Genomic DNA, 19,262 nt, shown 5'->3' on the forward strand with positions numbered 1-19,262 from the left:
TAGATGTATTACATATTATTTATGTACAAAACATTATATTGTCTATTTGTATTCTGTACTGCATACATATATTTCCCACAATGAATCTCAGAACAATGCATCTTCAGCAAGTATCTTATAATTTATAATACTCCTAACTGTCTACGATTAGATACTATTATATCTACTCTACAAGCAGGAAAACTGATGCTGAGAAAGTAAAAGATTTACCCCACCCAAGTCTTAAGAACAGATCAGGAAGGCGCGACAAGTTCAATGCTGAAGATCTGCACATTAATGACTCTGAATACTGCTTTGTTTCTATCTTTATTACTTACTAGTATTTATATTTCACAAAATCTAAAAAGGAAAAAGGTGCATGCTGACTACTTAATGATAAACGAAGCAACAAAAAATGGGCACGAGTTCTATTTAGTAAGAAAACCTTGCCTTCTTTACTATTTTCCTAAGACTTAAATGAAAACTGTCTTGATATAGTATCTCTTCTACTGCTTAGTACTTTAAACTTCAAAGTAAATTATCTAAAACCATCCCACTCACTTACTTAGAAAAAAAAAAAAAGCCCGCATTATTCCCATTTTACTGATGGGAAGACAAGCAAAGGAACAGAGCTTTTTGCCTGGGTCCCACATTAAGTGTGAAACCAGTCTGGAGTTAGAACATCTTAGGTGTTTGACTCCTCATCCAGTGTTTCAGACTACAGGGCAGTGTTATTCCTACTAATTATAATATCCTGAAGTCACTAAAAGAAGCACACAATTTTCTGAAGAAGGGGAGAGAAACCTACCTTGAAAGTTACAGGTGTAAAGGAATACATAAAAAGTCTTTATTTCACTGTACTTTGGTTAAAATTCACAATTCAAAATTTAAAAATTATTCCCATATCTTATTCCTTCCGTATCCATGAATCAGAAGCTCTTCTGGGTGAGACACTGATTTTTTTTCGGTCCAGAACTAGACTCATGTTTTTATAGGAGAGATACACACTAAGAAATGAAATTCAATGAAGAAGATAAAGAACAGGTCCATATTAAAGTGTATTTGGTGGCATGGAACTTGCAAGATAAGACATCAATTTTCAGCCTGGCTGGTTACAGAATAGGACTCATTGCTTCTAGTCAACAGTGAGCATTTCAGAGGGACAAGAACATGACATCTGAGGGCAAGTGATGCATGGTGACACGCATGAGGCATTCCTTGAAAAGCTGGAGAAAAGGAGAATGAACTAAGTAAGCTAGCAGGGTAAGAAATGCTAAATCACCAAGCCTGTAGCCTTTTAAAGCAGATGAGAAAAATATTCAGAGAAGTCCTTCAACTTTTGCTAAAGTTAAAAAAAAAAAAAAAAATGATGCTTTCCAAGTGGAGAAAGGTATATAAACAATAATTTCTATAGATTGATATAGTCTTTCTACTTTCTCAGAAAACTAGGGTTTCGTGTTGGAAAACACCACAACCAGCATATTCCTAATTACAGACAAGTTTTCAGATTCCAACGTGGCAGCAAAACCACAGCACACAAGACAAAGGCTTGTCACGTTCATGAGACATACCTCTTGGACTGATCGAGCAGCTGGCTTGTCTTGATGATTGGCCAATATTAAAAAGGGTAAAGTGCATAACTGTGGGTGCTGGAGAGCTGAGTGCAGTTCATTCCTAGCAGTTTCTAAATCATCTTCTGAAGAGGCACTGTCTAATACAAATATTACCCCTTGAGATCCTTGGTAGTAGCGGCTCCAATATTTCCGGATATTATCAGCCCCTGTCAAAAACAAAACAAATTCTCTTCTTAAAAATAGCTTTCGGCAACTGAAAAATACTCAACAGTCCTGTTGGTGTTCCCAACACTAATTCCTACTGGAAACCAATGTAGTTTTTAAAAATTAAGGGCAGAGAACATGGTTGATGAGGACCAAGGCATGAGAGCCAACAGGTGGATGTGGCCTTGAAAGAGAACACCCAAGTTTATCAGTCATTCTTTATACCTTTCTTATCAAAATATGTGAGAAAGAACTAGGATAGTTGTTTTGATTGAAAGTCAACATTTTTTTCAGATTTTGCTTACTAGTCCTAAATAAAAACTCCACTCTTTATAATCAGAGTTTGAGCCTAACTCAGAGAGTAGTGTAACCCAGCTAGCTGTTCACTGAAGCTTTATCCCAGACAATGAACATGATCCTGAGGACAGTTTCTAAAAGAACTACTTGCTGATCATGACAATAAGGCATGACAGCCTTATTTAATTTCATCTAGAAAGTGAAAACTACTAGCACAATATTTTTATGTATCAAAGTGCTGAAATCTGTGATGAATTAAATACTTGATACATTTGCATAAACCCACTTGGCAATGGGCATACTCATGGTCTTGATATGATGGGAGTGTTCATAAAAAGACATGGAGGTTCTCAGCATCCAAGGCCACGTCTTATTCCTCTTTGTATTTTCAACATCCAGCATTATGTATAACTCAAGGTTCAGTACAGGAAAGAGGAAAATGAGGGAAGGAGGAAATGAAATTATACACTAATTAGGCTTTATGGATTTTCAGACTAGAAAGACCTGTAAAGACTATCCAGTCCAACTGTCCGAGGAATCTGGGGCCAAGAGAGGTGAAGTGACTAATCCCCATTCATGTGTCTAGTAAATCTCAAAACTGAGATTTGCATCTGAGTAGACAACCTGTCCAGGGAGGGCATGGGCATTCCCTACTACATCAGGATAAGTGTTTCATTTATTTCCATTCTATTCATCAATAGCATGGGCAGTCCATGGTGTGTGTGTGTTTGGGGTATGGGACTATTGGTTATACAACAAAAATTAGATGAAGGTATTTCATTAATTTAGTGTATATGAGCAAGTCTTAACCAGTTAGTAACTACATGTTAGCCCTCCATTGAATATTTAGCTCCTATATTGGATATACTGCACTAAGTGTTAGGAATAAAGGACTGGAGTTGGTGTGCACTAACTGACAAGAGCCAAATATGTGCATCTCTTCCCAACTCTGTATTCAATGATGCCATACTGGTAGCTTCAAACTGGATAGGGTGGGAATATTTTCACCATCGAAATCAACGAAAGCTATCATCAGGTCTTTTCTTCCCCTAAGGGCCAACACACCACTGGAGGGCACTAAGAAGCCCATATTTTTCTGTGAGAAATAGAAAAAAAAAATAATAAAGTAATAAAGCTCTGTAGAGAGGTACTCATTAGGCGTCATGAGCACAAGAGATGAGGCATCTCAACCAGGCTGGGCAATCCTCTTAAAAAATAATAGTTACCAAACAGCTACCATTTATTAAGCACTTCCTACATTCCAGGCACGGTGCTAGGTGTTTTCAAAAGAACAGCTCATAGAATTCTTACAGCCACCCCAAGAGGGAGGTATAATTGATTCAGGATTTAAAACTTAAATTTCAGATTTTATTTTTTTTCAACGTTTATTTATTTTTGGGACAGAGAGAGACAGAGCATGAACGGGGGAGGGGCAGAGAGAGAGGGAGACACAGAATCGGAAACAGGCTCCAGGCTCTGAGCCATCAGCCCAGAGCCCAACGCGGGGCTCGAACCCACGGACCGCGAGATCGTGACCTGGCTGAAGTCGGACACTCAACCGACTGCGCCACCCAGGCGCCCCAAATTTCAGATTTTAAAATCCAGGGTATCCATCATAATCCTATACTGAAATACCCAGCTATATAAGAGCATCAAGGATATTTAACGTAGAACAACCTTAAATATGTAAAAACATGGGATGTGAACAGGGTTAATGCAGATCAGGCAACTTTCAACCAAGAAAACAGTACAAAACAAAACAATTTAAGCCACAGATTTAATATAGGTAGTTAGTTACATACGTGACGGTCTAACTAAGAAAACAACAGAGCCACTGAAATCAGCAACACTTTAAGCCAGGTTCCCCAGGCACAGAGTCTGAGACCGCATTTCTTGAACACCTGATTATAGACAGTGCTGTCAGGAGAAACCTGGAGTGAAAGAAGCAAGCTAGAATTGGGGAAGGGGCTTGGCAAAGATCTGGTTTCAAAAATCTACCCTCAGCTTGATCCAATGAGGAGCTCTAGAGCATGGACTCAACCACAGAAGTTGTCCAGTCCAAAGACAAGGAGGCTGGGCTGCTATACCCCGGTACAGTCATTGGCTATGAGCCACCCCTAGGGAACAGGAGGGGGTAGGGGTGTGATCTCATACTCTCCCAGACATATTTGGTTGAGGCAATTACTGTCAGCCAAGGGCAGGCCTCTGGAGAAGGGTACAGGTGTGAGTCATTAGCAGCCAATACTCGAAGCAGCTGGGAGATGGATGCACTGGCCCAGTAAAGGAGATCTGGGTAGGATACCAACAGCATCTGCTACAAGCTACATCCAGACATTATCCATATGCTAGAGAACCATCCATAAGTTTGAGGAGCAAAAGTAGCAGCAGTGTTACCTGATGGTAAATGTTTAAGACAAAAATAATGTGTGTGTATATATCTGTACATAAATTTATTACAAATTTTACTAAAAGGTGTGTAGCACACAATTTTCATATAATATACACAACATGCTTTACAGTAAATTCTATAGAGCTCATTAATTCTCACAAAATGCTTTCACTGATTTTGCCCAACTTCTGTAATCATAGCCAACCAACAGTTGCAACTGACCAAGCGCAGTTCCAAAATAAATGGTGGTGGTGCTAAGTGTTTTTACATGTATTAACTCATTTACTCTTGACCATCTTAAGAGGTAGGTATTGTTATGGCTCTCATTTTATCAACAATAAAACTAAGACATGAAACAATCACATAATGTGGCCAAGGTTACACACCTAAAATATTTATCTAGGTCTAATGTGATTGAAATAGAAGGATCATTGACTGGAAAGGTGATAAAACTCAACAAAAAACTCTACTACCACATAAGCCAAGAGGGGGGAAAAAGCAACTTATCAAAATAAAAGGTACCTAACATTTCTAGCCAATTAATTAAATGAATATTTTTAAGTACTCTTCTATACAAGTCACTAAGCAAGGACCTATAAGAAATATTTAAAAATCCATGATTACCTTAGATCAAACCCACAAATTCTTTAAAGTAATAGTTACTACAACAAGGCCTGTAAATACATCTTAATAAATATGGCCATAGCATTAGAGGGGTGCAGAGAATTAAGTATAAAGAGAAGAATACTGGTTGAATGTTTCAGTGGAAATTTTCTATTGGAAATACACGGGACATATTCGAAATCTAACTCATGAGGGTCTTTTTCAACAAGAAACTATTTCCATCTGCCACATTTGGGAGCACAATAAGACACCAGAAAATGGTAAGACAAAATGACCTTAAGTCCAATGACTGTTGACGGATGAAACAAATCCAAAGAGAAATGCTGGAATTTCTTAAAACATCCATTTATGATATACTATGTGGATGATAACTTATTAGTAATGAAAAGACCCTTTTCCTTAGTCTCCTGCCACACAGCTATCTGTCCAATCTTAGCATGTCTAATGTTCATCACAAACACTGGGCTTGGAATCTGAAATTCCAGGTCAGCCTTTTGCACAATGGCTTTGGTCATCAGGGCTTCTGGATGAAACCCAGAGTACCCCAGGAAACCAGGAATGGGGTGAATGGTAGTATCAGGTTGGTTGGCCCAGCTGAGAGGACCTTAGATGAGCCACCAGATTAAAATGAGAAATAGACAGGTCATTAACCCAGCTGCCAGATGCTCTGAGAAGTGAGCCTAACTGGGAAAACTAGGAACAGAGTTTGATGTCCACATCCCAACAGGCCTTGCCCATAAACCAAGTCCAAGGGGAGTAACACACGCAGGGCATCACATCACATCATAAATGGTCTGGGGCCACTCATTTTAATGACTGAATAGCGCATGCTCTGTGTCACTTAAATTGGTATATAAAGAGGTTAAACACCAAATCCAAACCTGGCCTGTATTTTGTATTCAGATTAAAAAAAAAAAAAGGGTGTATTAACAGTAGAGAGGTTGGGGAGGTGAGGGTGTTACCCAGTCTCTGAATTACCCAAAGTCTGATACTGCCTTACTGAAGGTTGTAAGGAGCCCTTGGTATCCTAAGAGTTCACTCAGAAAGCCAATCAACCAGGAGAGCCTGGTTCAAGCTACTACAAGAGAAAAGACAGAAGATGGGAGCATAATGTGTCTTCATTATGCAAGGTTCTTTTGTATGGCACACTATGGACAACTATGGCAACATTCTCTTATTTATTAATTCCTCTAATGGATGTTTACTGAACACCTGGCACCATCCCAGGCACTGGGGACACACTAGCAAACAAAACAGACAAAAGCTGCAGTCTTCATAGTGCTTACATTCTTTATCAGCAGGGCCAGCCTACCAGTATAGAGGTTAAAAATGCAAAGTATTTGTTTTTCAAGCTCTCTCTTGCAGCATGGACAGATGACTCAGTTTTGGCAAACTGGGATTCAACACAGGTCTGCCGGGAGCTTTTGGGAAAAACTGTGCCCCTCAAAAAAAGGGAGATGCTCAAAGAGAGTCACTTCTCTCTTCTAGCTTTTAGATTCCATTAGATGATAACCTTCCCAGCAATCTTGAAGAAGACATACCAACACATGAGGAGGTCACAACAGGAAGACAGAAAGCCTGGGTCTTTGAGAACATCGCTGAGCAGCGGTACCAACCACTTATTGTAAGAACTCTTTATTTTGTGAACATAGTGAATGCCTAATTACTCGTGCCGATTTCAAAGACTATTTTATTATTTGCAGCCAAAAAAGATGCTTAGCTCCCTAAGTTAAAAGGCTGTAGAGGTAAGTTTCTTAAAAGAATTTTTCTTTGAAAGATGAAACCAATGAACTAAATAAACAGGGATACACAGGAGTCAACAATAAAAACAGCAGTTCGAAGTTGTCACTATGGAAAATCTGATCTCTAGATCAGTGATGTCTAACTGAACTTTCTGTGATTTAAAAAAAAAAAAAAAAAGCCACTAGTCATTGTGGCTACTGAGCACTTGAAATGTGGCCACTGTAACTCAAGAACTGAATTTTATTAAAATTTACTTAAATTTGAAGTTTAGACACCACACGTGTCTGGTGGCTACTGTATTGGATAGTGTGTTCTAGATATTCCTCTAACTTACTGCTGCCTTGAGCGACTGCTAGAAACCCCTAAGAAGAAAACAGTTAGAGATCTGATCCCATCTCTGAAAGGAAAAGCCATGCAGCCATGCTGGTATAGGAGCAGGTGTGGTCACTCTGATCCAAAGACAAGTGTGCCAAAGGGTGACACAACAGGCTAACCAGGACGAGGGTGTCCACTAGGGTCACCCTGTTATGGCATATAGACTCAGGATGAGGAGTCAAGATTGTCTTCTCTTTCTATCCTCTTACCACAGTCTTCAGAAAATGGAGAATATTTTCCCTCTGAAAAACTTAATGAGATTGGAGACCCATAAATGAAGCCAATTTTGGAGAATTTTAATTGTAAATTAATTCTTCAAATTTTAGTGAAGGAGGATATATCCTCGGAACACAAGTGGCATCAGCCAGTATTACTTTAAGAAGAGTGATTTCCAGCATAGGGAGAAAATGTTCAAGGGCAGGACAGGAGAAGGGACAGAAAAGTATTAATTTTAAATTCTTTTTTTTTTTTTACCCCTCCCATATATGGAATCTTGGTTTTTCTGATGGGTGGCTCCTTCATTTTTTTGTCTTCTATAGATCAGACCCACTCAATCTGTTTTTAAAAACCGAAATATCCAAGAGTCCAGGAGGACTAAGACATGCATATCTAAACTCAAACTTTTGTTATGGACTCCCCCCAGCCCCTGAAAAAAGCACGGAAGTATCTTAAATTAAGCCCTCCTTAAGTGCTCAATACAAAGTATAAAAATGTGAAGATTCGAAGTCAAGTTCTCTGAAGGGAGGTGTATTGTCTTATTTTGCTTTCAGAATTAAAAAAAAAAAACCCATTCTAGATAATAAACAGAAATGTGGTCTGCATGATTGAAGAACCATGAACAGGATGAACTATTGAGCTGGAGGAGACAAAAGTCCTCAGGCTCACAGTGAGATGAGCTGAGAACACCCACATAGAATATAAAAGAGGGTTCACACCTAGTCGTCATCCACCCCCGCCTCACCGACATATTACATCACATCTAACCTTGTAAAGGTGTTTATATACATCACCACACATAACTTTTTAGGAGTTATTATCCTTATTTAATGGATGAAGAAATTGGGACACAAAGTTTAAGCACTTTCCTCCATATCCAGCTAATAAATGGCAGATCTAGAATTCAAATTTCGGACTGATTCCAAAGCCCATGTACTTTTCTACTACATGATGCTGCTTCACAGAGAGTATAGGAGGCTCCAATGAAAGGGAGAGAAGAGGAGAAAACATTCCAGTGGGGACGGCATGGCTGGGAGCATAAGATAAGAGGAAATTAGGAGTGGGTGGGTGGTGGGGCACAGTAAAGAGAATGAACATGAGAGAAGCCTGAGCTGGTGACAAGTAATGACCAGCGTGAAGACAGAATGTGGATGGCTTTGTAAGCCAGGCAGTGTCTGGGCTTGAGGCAGCAGTAAATGGGGAATTATTACAGAGCCCTGGGGAATACTACCTGGCAGCTGGATGGTCTTAAGGGTCCTGTTGACCATCCATTACCTGTTATGGTAATGTGATTATGGTAACTGTATTTAGAGTAGACAGTACTACCTACTCATATCTGAGCTTCTTCCAGTCCTAAAGCCTCTAGATTTCATAAATCTTATATATTTTATTTAAGAGAAAGCGAGAACACTCATGTAAGCAGGGGTGAGGGACAGAAGAGGAGGGAGAGGGGGAGAGAGGGAATCTAAAGCGTGCTCCACATGGTGCTCAATCTCACGACCCTGCGATTACGACCTGAGTCAAAATCAAGAGTCCGACACTCAATGTGCAACCAAGCGCCCCTAAGATTTCATAAACCTTAAAAATGAATACTCTCCACACTCTTGGACACACAGCTAACTGCATATCTTGAAAAAGATTTGCTTATTAAGGTCTTCCTGTGTTTATTGGAAATCTATGAAAACATGTGGGCAAGAAAGAGTTCTTCCTTCTCCCAAACGGTGTAAGGGAGTCAGCAAAGGAAATATGTAAACAAATAGTCTCTGCCTTATTTTGGATTCCCCCAGTGCAACGGGTTTATTCAAGCCATGAACGCAGGAAATACTAGTGGTAGAGTGAAAAAGTGGGGGAGGGAAAGAGTCAACCCACAAGAAGAGCTACCCAGCCAACAAACCACTGTGGGTAGCCTGAGCTTACTCATACTAAAACTGGGAGCCAGGCACCAGTGGGGAAGCATTTGGGTCCTCATCCACCTACCTCCCATTAGTGGTTGCTTGAGGAGGGCTAGGCATTATTTTCCTAGCATCTCTAGCTTTGCCAAGGCACTGAGGTCTCAATAATTCTTGAGAGTGAAGGCCTAAGACCCCATAAGGGTTTTAGAATAGTACATACTCGTTATCTTTAATATACAACGGGGACCACTGAGGTCCACTAAATCTCAGGCACATTTGGAGTCGTTTTCCAGCAGAAATAAGCGTGTTACACTGAACCATCTTTACACTCACGCTATCTCGTGTCCAAAGATAGGTCAGCCAGAGTTGGAAGTACAATTGCAAAATTAAGAGGCCTATATGGGAATCGTACTAATCTCCTTGGTCTCATTATGTTGGAATTCCAACAGTGGTCACATGCTTTAGGGACTAGAAATGTTATGATAATGTGTGCAACCTTGGACTTGTGCAATCTGAACTTCAAATAGCACACCCCCAGAAAATTCTGAAGGTAGTTCTTAGCCCACCTTTTAAAAAACAAAATGTGCGACACTATACAAAAACTGATGCACTAGTTGCCCTGTTCTCACCTTATCCTGTTCCTAACAAATATTCTGGATGTCCGTGTTAAAGCACAACTGTACATCAGTACCTTCAGCGTTAAGACCTAACAACCGTACCTGAGGACTATGCCTGCCATCTGATACCTGCCCTCCTCCATGTTCTCACTCTGGTCCATACCCTCAACCACTTTCCACCTGGATCACCAGAATGACTTATCTAACTGGTCTCCATGCTTCTGTCAAGCCAGTGATGATTAAATGTTTGTTTATTTTTGAGACAGAGAGAGACAGAGTGCAAGTGGGGGAGGGGCAGAGAGAGAGGGAGACACAGAATCTGAAACAGGCTCCAGGCTCTGAGCGGTCAGCACAAAGCCAGTGCTGATTAAATTATTAATGTTTGTCCAGGAAACTAGCTCAAGCTGTATCACCACACTGCTCAAGAACATCAAATGCCTATAATTTGGAATTCCCAAGCTACATGACTTAGCATTTACAGTTCTCTGTGATCTGGCCTCAGCTGACCATTCCTACCACTTGTTTCCATTCTGCTCCTTGTACAATCCACAAATGCAACTGGTCTCTCCTGGACCAGACCAGGCTTTCACCCTCATGCCTTTAGTTGTGTTATCCCCTCTGCCTGGAGTTCCTGCCACGTCAGTTCTTGTACACTGAAACCACCACCTGCTTGTCAAGGGCCAGATCTCCTACTCCACCAAGACTTCCATAGTCTTCCAGCTGGAAATCATTTCTCAGAAGCTTTTAGTCTATTTCTCTTGGTGCTGTTCGTAATTGTTTCTACCCTGTAGCATAGTTATCTGAATATATGTTTCATCTTCCTGGTTAGACCGAAAGAGACATCTGGGAGTTTTGTGCATTTTTGTGTCTCATTTCCACACTCTGAATGCATCTAACATAGTCTTATAAAATCATTTTTTCAATGAACTGGTTAATCTTTTATAAAACATTTACTCAGATTTCTCGTATGCAGAATATACAATTCACCAAACAAAACACGTCATAAAGAAACAAGCGAAATGTGTGTGTGTGTGTGTGCGCGCGTGTGTGTATTTTGTGGATGGTAGTAGTTTGTTGGCTTAGCATGTAGGTATGTTTCTGGCACATACTCTGCGAAGAATCATTCGCCTGACATTTTCTATTGAAAAAAAATTTTAATTCCACATACACAAAATTATTTCATGGCTTTGCCTCTCTCAGAGTTCTGTTTTAGTATCTGGAAATGTGAAGCCATAACGTTGCATGTGCTAAGCACTGTACTAAAAACACAAATAAGAGCACTGCCCTGTGCTCTCTGTGATCCATCAGCCTGACTGTCCTGATGTTCGGCAAAGCAAGCAGCCTTGAGAAACTGAAAGTGTGGAAAGAAAAAGCTGTGGGAAGAGTTGTGGGAAAATGTTCCCCTCTGGACTCCGGTAACAGCCAAGGGCCTACTGCCTAGAAGACCCACAAACCCAAGGTGATCACAATTTGCATGACTCCACATGTTTACTAAGCAGCAAATTCCCGAGCTATCGGCCTAACACAAAAAGCAAAAAAGCACATTTTATAGTATTCTGGAAAATCTGGTGGCCAGAGTAGGAAAGCTAGTCTGGGAACAATTTTGTTGAAATTGTCATTGACTAAAGCAACAAATTGGGAAGAGCCACAATGAGAATTTTCTGGCTGAAGTGGAAGGTGTTTGTTCCATAGTCAGGGTGAAATACAATCGTTTAAAACGGCAGAAATGCTATGGCATTCTAGTGTAGCTTCCATTTCCCCCTGCCACAAGCTTTTATTCTAAAGTTTAACTTATACCAACCATGTGACAAAATGGACAGATGACATGAGGTTCTAGATGAACATAAATTCATAGCCCACAGAAAAACTTTAAAACTATAAGCTTTGACCTTCAAAGGTAGAGTATTAGTCTCTTTTTTTTTTAAATTTTTTTTTCAACGTTTATTTATTTTTGGGAGAGAGAGCATGAACGGGCGAGGGGCAGAGAGAGAGGGAGACACAGAATCGGAAACAGGCTCCAGGCTCTGAGCCATCAGCCCAGAGCCCGACGCGGGGCTCGAACTCCCGGACCGCGAGATCGTGACCTGGCTGAAGTCGGATGCTTAACCGACTGCGCCACCCAGGCGCCCCAAGTCTCTTAACTGTAATTTCTATTCTGTGATTAATTTGACCTCAAAAAATTACTAATAACCTACTCATGTAATAAAACCTTAAGGGGAATTCTGCTTGGTCCACAACATTTATTTGAACCCATCCCTATCTACCCTTTTGTCCTTTAGTACTCTGTCATTCTTGACGGAAGGTTTATCACAACTCCTAAATGGAGATTTCAGTTTTCTCCCATGGATTCTTTGTGTTCTATTTGTTGCAACCCTATGGATTATACAAATTCAGTGAGGATCCATGTTCAGGCCTAAGCATAAAAGAGGAGGAAAAAAAACAACTGCCTAGGCTTCAGAGAAATGACACCAGTGTTTTATAATGTACATAAGCTAGTATACATTATAATCTGAATTATGCAATTGGGCAACTCAAGGCACTTTACAAATTATAAATAAATATGGGCAGTTGTCAGCGTAGGGATCAGTTTACACTCCAAAACTTTTGGAAAGCTCCAATTTTTTCAGAATTTGGCACAAAATTTTCCTTGAAAATAAGCCAATGCACTGGAGTTGGGTTTAGTCATGAGAGGCATGTTAGCTCTGATAGAGGATAGGACAGCAGAGAGATTAGCATGCACTCTTAAGTCAGACTTCCTGGGTTCAAAACCTAGTTCTGTCACATGTCACCTTAGTGACCTTGGGGAACTGGCTTGTTGTAAGCCTTGGTTTTCCTTCGAATAAAAGGAAAAAATAATACTTAGGTACCCAATAGGATTGTAGGGATTAGATGAGATAACTCATTTGGCATAGTGCTTGGAATGTTCTATATGTTCAGTAAGCCTATAACTTACTGAACTATAGTGCTCACCTAAATGCCCGAGTCAGGAATTTTTGCATCTATCTGTAACCCACTCTCTCGCACTCAGTTTTTTCATAGCTTTTGGGTAAACACGCCACTTTCACCAGGTCTCTTTATCCATCAACTTTGCTAAGTCTATTCAAGATCCTCCTTGCTAGGTGGGTTCAATGCTATGTCTCCAGGTGTTTACGCAGACTCTGGCACAGAGCAGGCTCTCCGTATTTGTTGCTGAAGTGAGTAAGTGAAAGAAAGATGAATACGCGCATTATATGCCCATGGATTTGAGAAGTTGTCTCATTTTTATATAGTCTAAAACACCCTTCACTGCTCCCTCGGTTCCTTTCATAATTCTTGTCTGAAATGCTCTTCTCTCTGAGCTGTTTTCTAAAGCAGGGGAATTCCTTTTTGTCCTCCAAAGCTTTTCCTCTGTCCTTCGAAGTTGCCATTATAAAGGGAAAGTGGAGATAAGATCACTCCACTTCAGACAATTCCAAAAGAATAAACTCTGTAACCACAGCTCGATGAACAACTCATTAAAGTGTCCTTAAAGTAATCAGACTTCTTTTTTGTTTTACACAGTTACTATATATTTAAAAGAGATTAGCTTACTACATCACATATACCATTAAACAGACTCTTTTTCACGTGTAACCGTATCATTAAATCAATAATCCCCAACCTTCTTAGAAGCTATGCAATGTCTCCAATTATCTCAAGAGGCAAGTGGAACTCTCAAAATGAAATTAATTTTAATTTTAAAATATAAGTATGTCTGTATCATCCAGCACTTGGGGACAGGCGGTTACAGAAAATAGTGTCACCGCATAAAACGATTAGGCATCAGTACACTAGCCAAAGAGGAGACAAAGGAGTTTGAAACATTGTCTGAGGTCAAGCACTTCACTTCCAAATAGTTTCTCATGAAGAACACACTCAAAAGAAAAGAGACGGTGCAATTTAAATGATGCTAAGCCTACTGTCTTATTTTTATTTAGATTGGGATAGTTAAAGAATATATTTGCCTGGGAATAGAGAAGAGATTACATGAAAGAAATATTTATTAGGTATCCCACAGGGTTCCAGAATGCTGATTTTCTTAAAGCTGTGATATTAGGCTAGGAGTTAATTTCAGAACTGACTAATGAGGACATGTCTCTCCATTCATGTCCTTCTTATTTTAGATAAATGAAACATTTATAGAGTGGACATGTATAAAAGTATGGCTATCAGACATAAATAAGATCAGGATCCTTTAAAAAAAAACTATTTTCAACCCATTTATCATATACTGTTGCTCTTTTGAAGTTTCTCTTATATACAAATGGCTAAAGCACACAAACAGCAATTAGGAGAGGAAAAACACGCTACCTACCCCATCCCCAATCTTTGGTTTGTATTCTTCAAGATTTATCCTTTCTTTAATTAGAAAAATGATGGTCTTGCTATAAACCTCAAGAATCAGATAATTTCATTCAGTGCACACTTATGTACATACACACATGAACACAGTCTCTTATTTACAAATCAATCTAAGGGTATGTATCCTTGTAAATAACCAATGTTGAAAACGATTTCTGCACAGAAGTAGGCAACATTAAGAGAATGACCCACACTTTTCCTTTCCATAAAGCCAGCGACCACATCTTCTCTTTATACCTGCCATATCAGAGTCACAGGTACTCAAATACAAGATTTCTGAGTTTACATGAGGAAGATTCTGTCAGGAAAAGCACATGATCATCCCAATGCAAATAATCGAAAGTCTCGCAGAGACATTAAACAGCAAAGGCTACGGAGGCAGCCTCCAAGATGGCTGCCGATGATCTCCACTTCTTGGTACTGAGGCCTTTGTGTAATCTCCTCCCTTTGAGTGTGGAATGGTCTAGCGCCTTACTTCTAACCAATAGAATGTGGCAAAGGTGATGGGATATTGCTTCCCTAAGTAGTTACAAAAGACTGTAACTTGCATTTTAATAACAGGTTAGCTCTATTGCCTTCTCAGTCAGGATGCTTTTATGAAGCAAACTGTCATACTGCAAAGGCACATGAGACAAGGAACTGAAGGCATCCTCTGGCCAACATGTGGCCCTCAGTTATCCAACCCTGAGGAACTGAAATCCACCAAGAAAAATATGATCTTAAAAAGGGATCCTTTATGGCCAGAGATTTCATTGTATAGATAGGTCACATTCTGCCTGTACATTCATCTGCTGACAGACATGCTGGTTGTTTCCGCATTTTGGCTTCTGTGAACAGAGCTGCGATGAATACTGGAGTACAAGGTTTTGGGGTTTTTTGTTTGTTTGTTTGTTTTGAACACCTGTTTTCAATTCTTTTGAGTATATAACTAGGAGTAGAGTTGATGGGTCACATGGTAATTCTATATTTAACTTCAAAAAAACACACATTCTTTTCTTGATAAAGTCTCTAAGTTTGTGGTCAATTGTTACATAGTGATAGATAACTAACAAAGTTAAAAAACAATTTTCAGTTAGACAGCAACTTCTACAATGTGAATTCATGAACCAAATGGGGAAAAAACTTACCCTAAGTCTTACTGGCAACTCATTGTTGCTCTACATAAATACCATCTACCGATTTCTCAACATGCTTCTTTCAGAGGCGACATTAAAAAAACGTTGTGAGGGCTTACTGAGTGCCGTGTATTGTGCTCTAACAGTGCAGGTCAGAAAATGAAAGAGACATGGTCTCTGCCTTCACAGTGCACAGATCTCCAATTAAGAATTCTCAGATTTTCCCCAGAATTCTTTCTTCTCACTTTACACGTCCTCCTTAGAAATGTCTTTCCTCCTGTTTCACTTACTTCTACTATCCTGAAGACAGCCGTTCAATCTCTCTTATCTGATTTTCTCTAAAGCACCAACATTCTGATTTCTTACAGTGTATCATATATTCCCTTCTAAAGTTTCCCAGGTATTTTAAACTCAACTTGTCCCCTTATGACCTCATTCTTGCCACACATTCTTTTCTAAACCAGTCTCCTGGATTCCCTGGTCTAGGGATTGACAGCCACCCAAAGTAGAAGAGTCATACTTGAGGCAGCTGGGTGGCTCGGTTGGTTAAGTGTCTGACTCTTGGTTTTGGCTCAGGTCATGATCTCACAGTTTCATGAATTCAAGCCCTGCATTGGGCTCTGCACTAGCAGCAAGGGGCCTGTTTGGGAATCTCTGTCTGCCTCTCTCTCTGCCTCTCCATTCATGCAGCCTCTCCCTCAAAATAAAATACAGTTTAAAAAGAGTCATGCTTGGGGCGCCTGGGTGGCGCAGTCGGTTAAGCGTCCGACTTCAGCCAGGTCACGATCTCGCGGTCCGGGAGTTCGAGCCCCGCGTCAGGCTCTGGGCTGATGGCTCGGAGCCTGGAGCCTGTTTCCGATTCTGTGTCTCCCTCTCTCTCTGCCCCTCCCCTGTTCATGCTCTGTCTCTCTCTGTCCCAAAAATAAAAAAAAAACAAAAAAAAAAAAAACAAAAAACAAAAACGTGGGATAAAAAGAGTCATGCTTAACCCCTTATCTCTTTTTCCTAGTAGTCAATCATCAATCACCCAACTTTATTCTCTGTGTAAATGCCAAGCTCTTGGACACTTTGAAACTTCACCATGCATTTTTCCTCTGTTTTTCCCCTGCTCCACTCATGTCTTACCTAAAAACAAAACAAAACAAAACCCTATGCACATTGTAAGTCTACATCTAAACATCTCCTCTACTGAAGCCTTCCTTCATTTTCACAAAATTGCTGTCTCCATCCTTTGTTATTCTAGAGCAAACCGTGTATCCCTTGAATGTTAGGAAACTTGTAACATTGAAAGTGTTTCTATACGTCCAGTTCCTTGTGATTATCCTGGACTGACAATCTATACCAATTCTTTTGTATATTTCAAGGACCTAGTATAGGAATAAGCATATAGTCTTCAATTAATTTACGTGTGAATTAAAAACAGTCATCTGATTTATATTACTCATTACTTGATCAACTAACAAGTATTTATTGAGTGGCATCTATGTCCCAGACATAGCTCTGGGCACCAGGCATACAGTGGCCAACCAGGTAGATGTGGCCCTTGCCTAACTCATGAGCTCATAGTATAGCAGGTCACTGAACTGATAATACCTTTATGACATGATGTCATTTAGGCTTCAATTTACATGTGCTGCAAAGTATTTCCCATAACAGCATATATATTCTTCTGATCCTTAAGTAACAACTGGAAAGTTAAGTTTCTTTTAGAAGAGCTGTAAATAATTTTACTTCCAATGTCATCATCACTGCATTAAGAAGAAAAATTAAAAAAAAAAAAAAACCCAACCTCTCCCCACCCTTGCAATCTCAAGACATATGACTGTACAATGTATCTAAACGTATATGGGATCCCCCAACTATCCAGAACACAGCTAAAAACCAGGAGCCATGGGGTAGCCAACAGAAAGGCCCAAATTAACATTCTAAAGCTCACATGCTTAACCACCCTAAAAAGTCCCTCAGGCCCACACAAAAATCTTGCCTAGAAAAAAAAAAATGTGATCACACTTAGTTTCTTGGCTTCCTGCTCAGAGCATATTAGAAGTAGTAAATCATTATGTGGGAGACAGGAGAAATAGAAACCACCAGAGTCAGGCACGTGGACAGTAGCAAGAAGAGACAGCTATGAAAGAAAGCAAATCAGAAAATCAGAATATTTTAAGAGAGGCAAGATCAACATCTATGAAATAAAAATTAAAAAAAAAAAGACAAAGACTAGAAATAAAAGGCATAGAGTTCTCAGATTTAATGCAGCATGAAAGAGTTATCTACTTCCTCCTGGACACTATTGTAAGGTTTTTGGTGTTCATCAAATAAATGATGTATTTATACCGATATTTTCATTATTATGGAGAATTTAGAACATATATAAGTAACAAAAAAGTATGACAAACACCATCACTCAGCTTTGACAACCATCAGTTCTGGCCAATCCAGCCTTACCCTAATTCCTCCTTCATATTATTTTGAAGCAAATTTCAAGTATCAGATGATCTCATGGGTAAATATTTTGGTCTATGTTTCTAAAAGACAAGGATTTTAAAGATATAACCAAGATATAAATTACATCAAAAAGAAATTAACAACAAATCCTTAAAATCAAATATCCAGTTGTTCAAATAATATCTCAGTACTAAAACCATAACCTCAGCTGTTTCCAAAATGTCCAACTGAGATACTACTATGAAAAGTATAACATGTAAGAATTTCAAAGTCTTAAAGTCAAATTATAAGGTTTTCAACCTATTCTCAGTATTAAAATCTTAATATTTCATCAAAATCTATTTTTATACTCTTAATTAGTTTAATTGGTTAAATGCCAAGACAGATACAGTAAGTGTTCTAAGAAACACCTTTTTTGCTAATGCAACAGCTAATGGAAATTTAATGTTGTCAAATTATGGTACTATAGGATTTTAAACTTGTTTCTTTAAGGGAAGACCTTTAACAGAAAAATCATCCATTAAGATAATTTTGTCTATAGTCTACAATAGTTCTTTCAGATTTGAAGTGTAACAATTTGGTTATTATTTCAAAGCCATATGCTAGTTCCCTGAAATTATCAGAGGTGGTGGTCTGTTTACTTACTGGGGGACCACAGGAAACCTTGAGAGAATTCCATATCATCACCCCGCTGCACTAGTACTGAGCTGTAATTATTCTCAAAAGCAAGTAGGTTGAAACAAGTGTAATGATACACACCTGAGAAATCTAAAATTTATCACTGATAACCACAATCTAGATAGGAAGTTAAAGAACTTGGAACACAGAAGACTGGGATCTCTTCTTACAATTAAAAGCTAAGGTTCTGAAAGGAAGATCAATAGGACTAGTAGCACTTGAAATGGGAACTGAAAACATGTGGGACATGTGAGAAGGAAGGGCGGGGGGAGAGAAAGAGAAAGAGAAAGAGAAAGAGAAAGAGAAAGAGAAAGAGAAAGAGAAAGAGAAAGAGAAAGAGAAAGAGAAAGAGAAAGAGAAAGAGAAAGAGAGAGAGAGAGAGAGAGAGAAGAGGTAGTTTGCTCAGTAGAAAGTTCAAAACAGCTTTAAACTGAAATCAGAAAGAAACTATCCCTTGATAAAATCTCACCTTCCTAACATGTACATACATCGAAAGGATTACAGATGTGTTGAAATTTGGCAGCCATTAGGGTGTCCAGTGGGACCTGGGGCATAATCCCCCCATTTCTTGTCATCACCTCTTGCAGGAAGTGGTTTCTGTTTATCTCAATGTCATAAAAATATTATTTCCCATGCATCTGATGTGAAAAATCTTGGGAAGCATTGGTCAGGTCAAAATAGCTTAGCTGCCATTCGAGGCTCCCAATGGTCTAACCCAAGAGGTCACTTCTATC

At 39.4% G+C, this 19,262-nt stretch overlaps 1 protein-coding gene across 7 annotated transcripts in view; it reads right to left on the minus strand.

The window, feature by feature from the left end:
- The window catches only part of ARL15 (ARF like GTPase 15), a 412,891-nt gene that overhangs the window by 208,316 nt on the left and 185,313 nt on the right, over positions 1-19,262 (minus strand). For all 7 annotated transcript variants that reach the window (XM_086678726.1, XM_086678733.1, XM_086678716.1 and 4 more), the window contains one exon: positions 1,551-1,759. In XM_086678726.1, coding sequence (XP_086534852.1) covers positions 1,551-1,759 — 209 coding nt within the window. The remainder of the gene's footprint in view (positions 1-1,550; positions 1,760-19,262) is intronic.

The sequence above is a fragment of the Puma concolor genome, chromosome A1 (assembly GCF_028749965.1).
Source record: "Puma concolor isolate L17-30 chromosome A1, mPumCon1.1.hap2, whole genome shotgun sequence".
Classification (NCBI taxonomy): domain Eukaryota; kingdom Metazoa; phylum Chordata; class Mammalia; order Carnivora; family Felidae; genus Puma; species Puma concolor.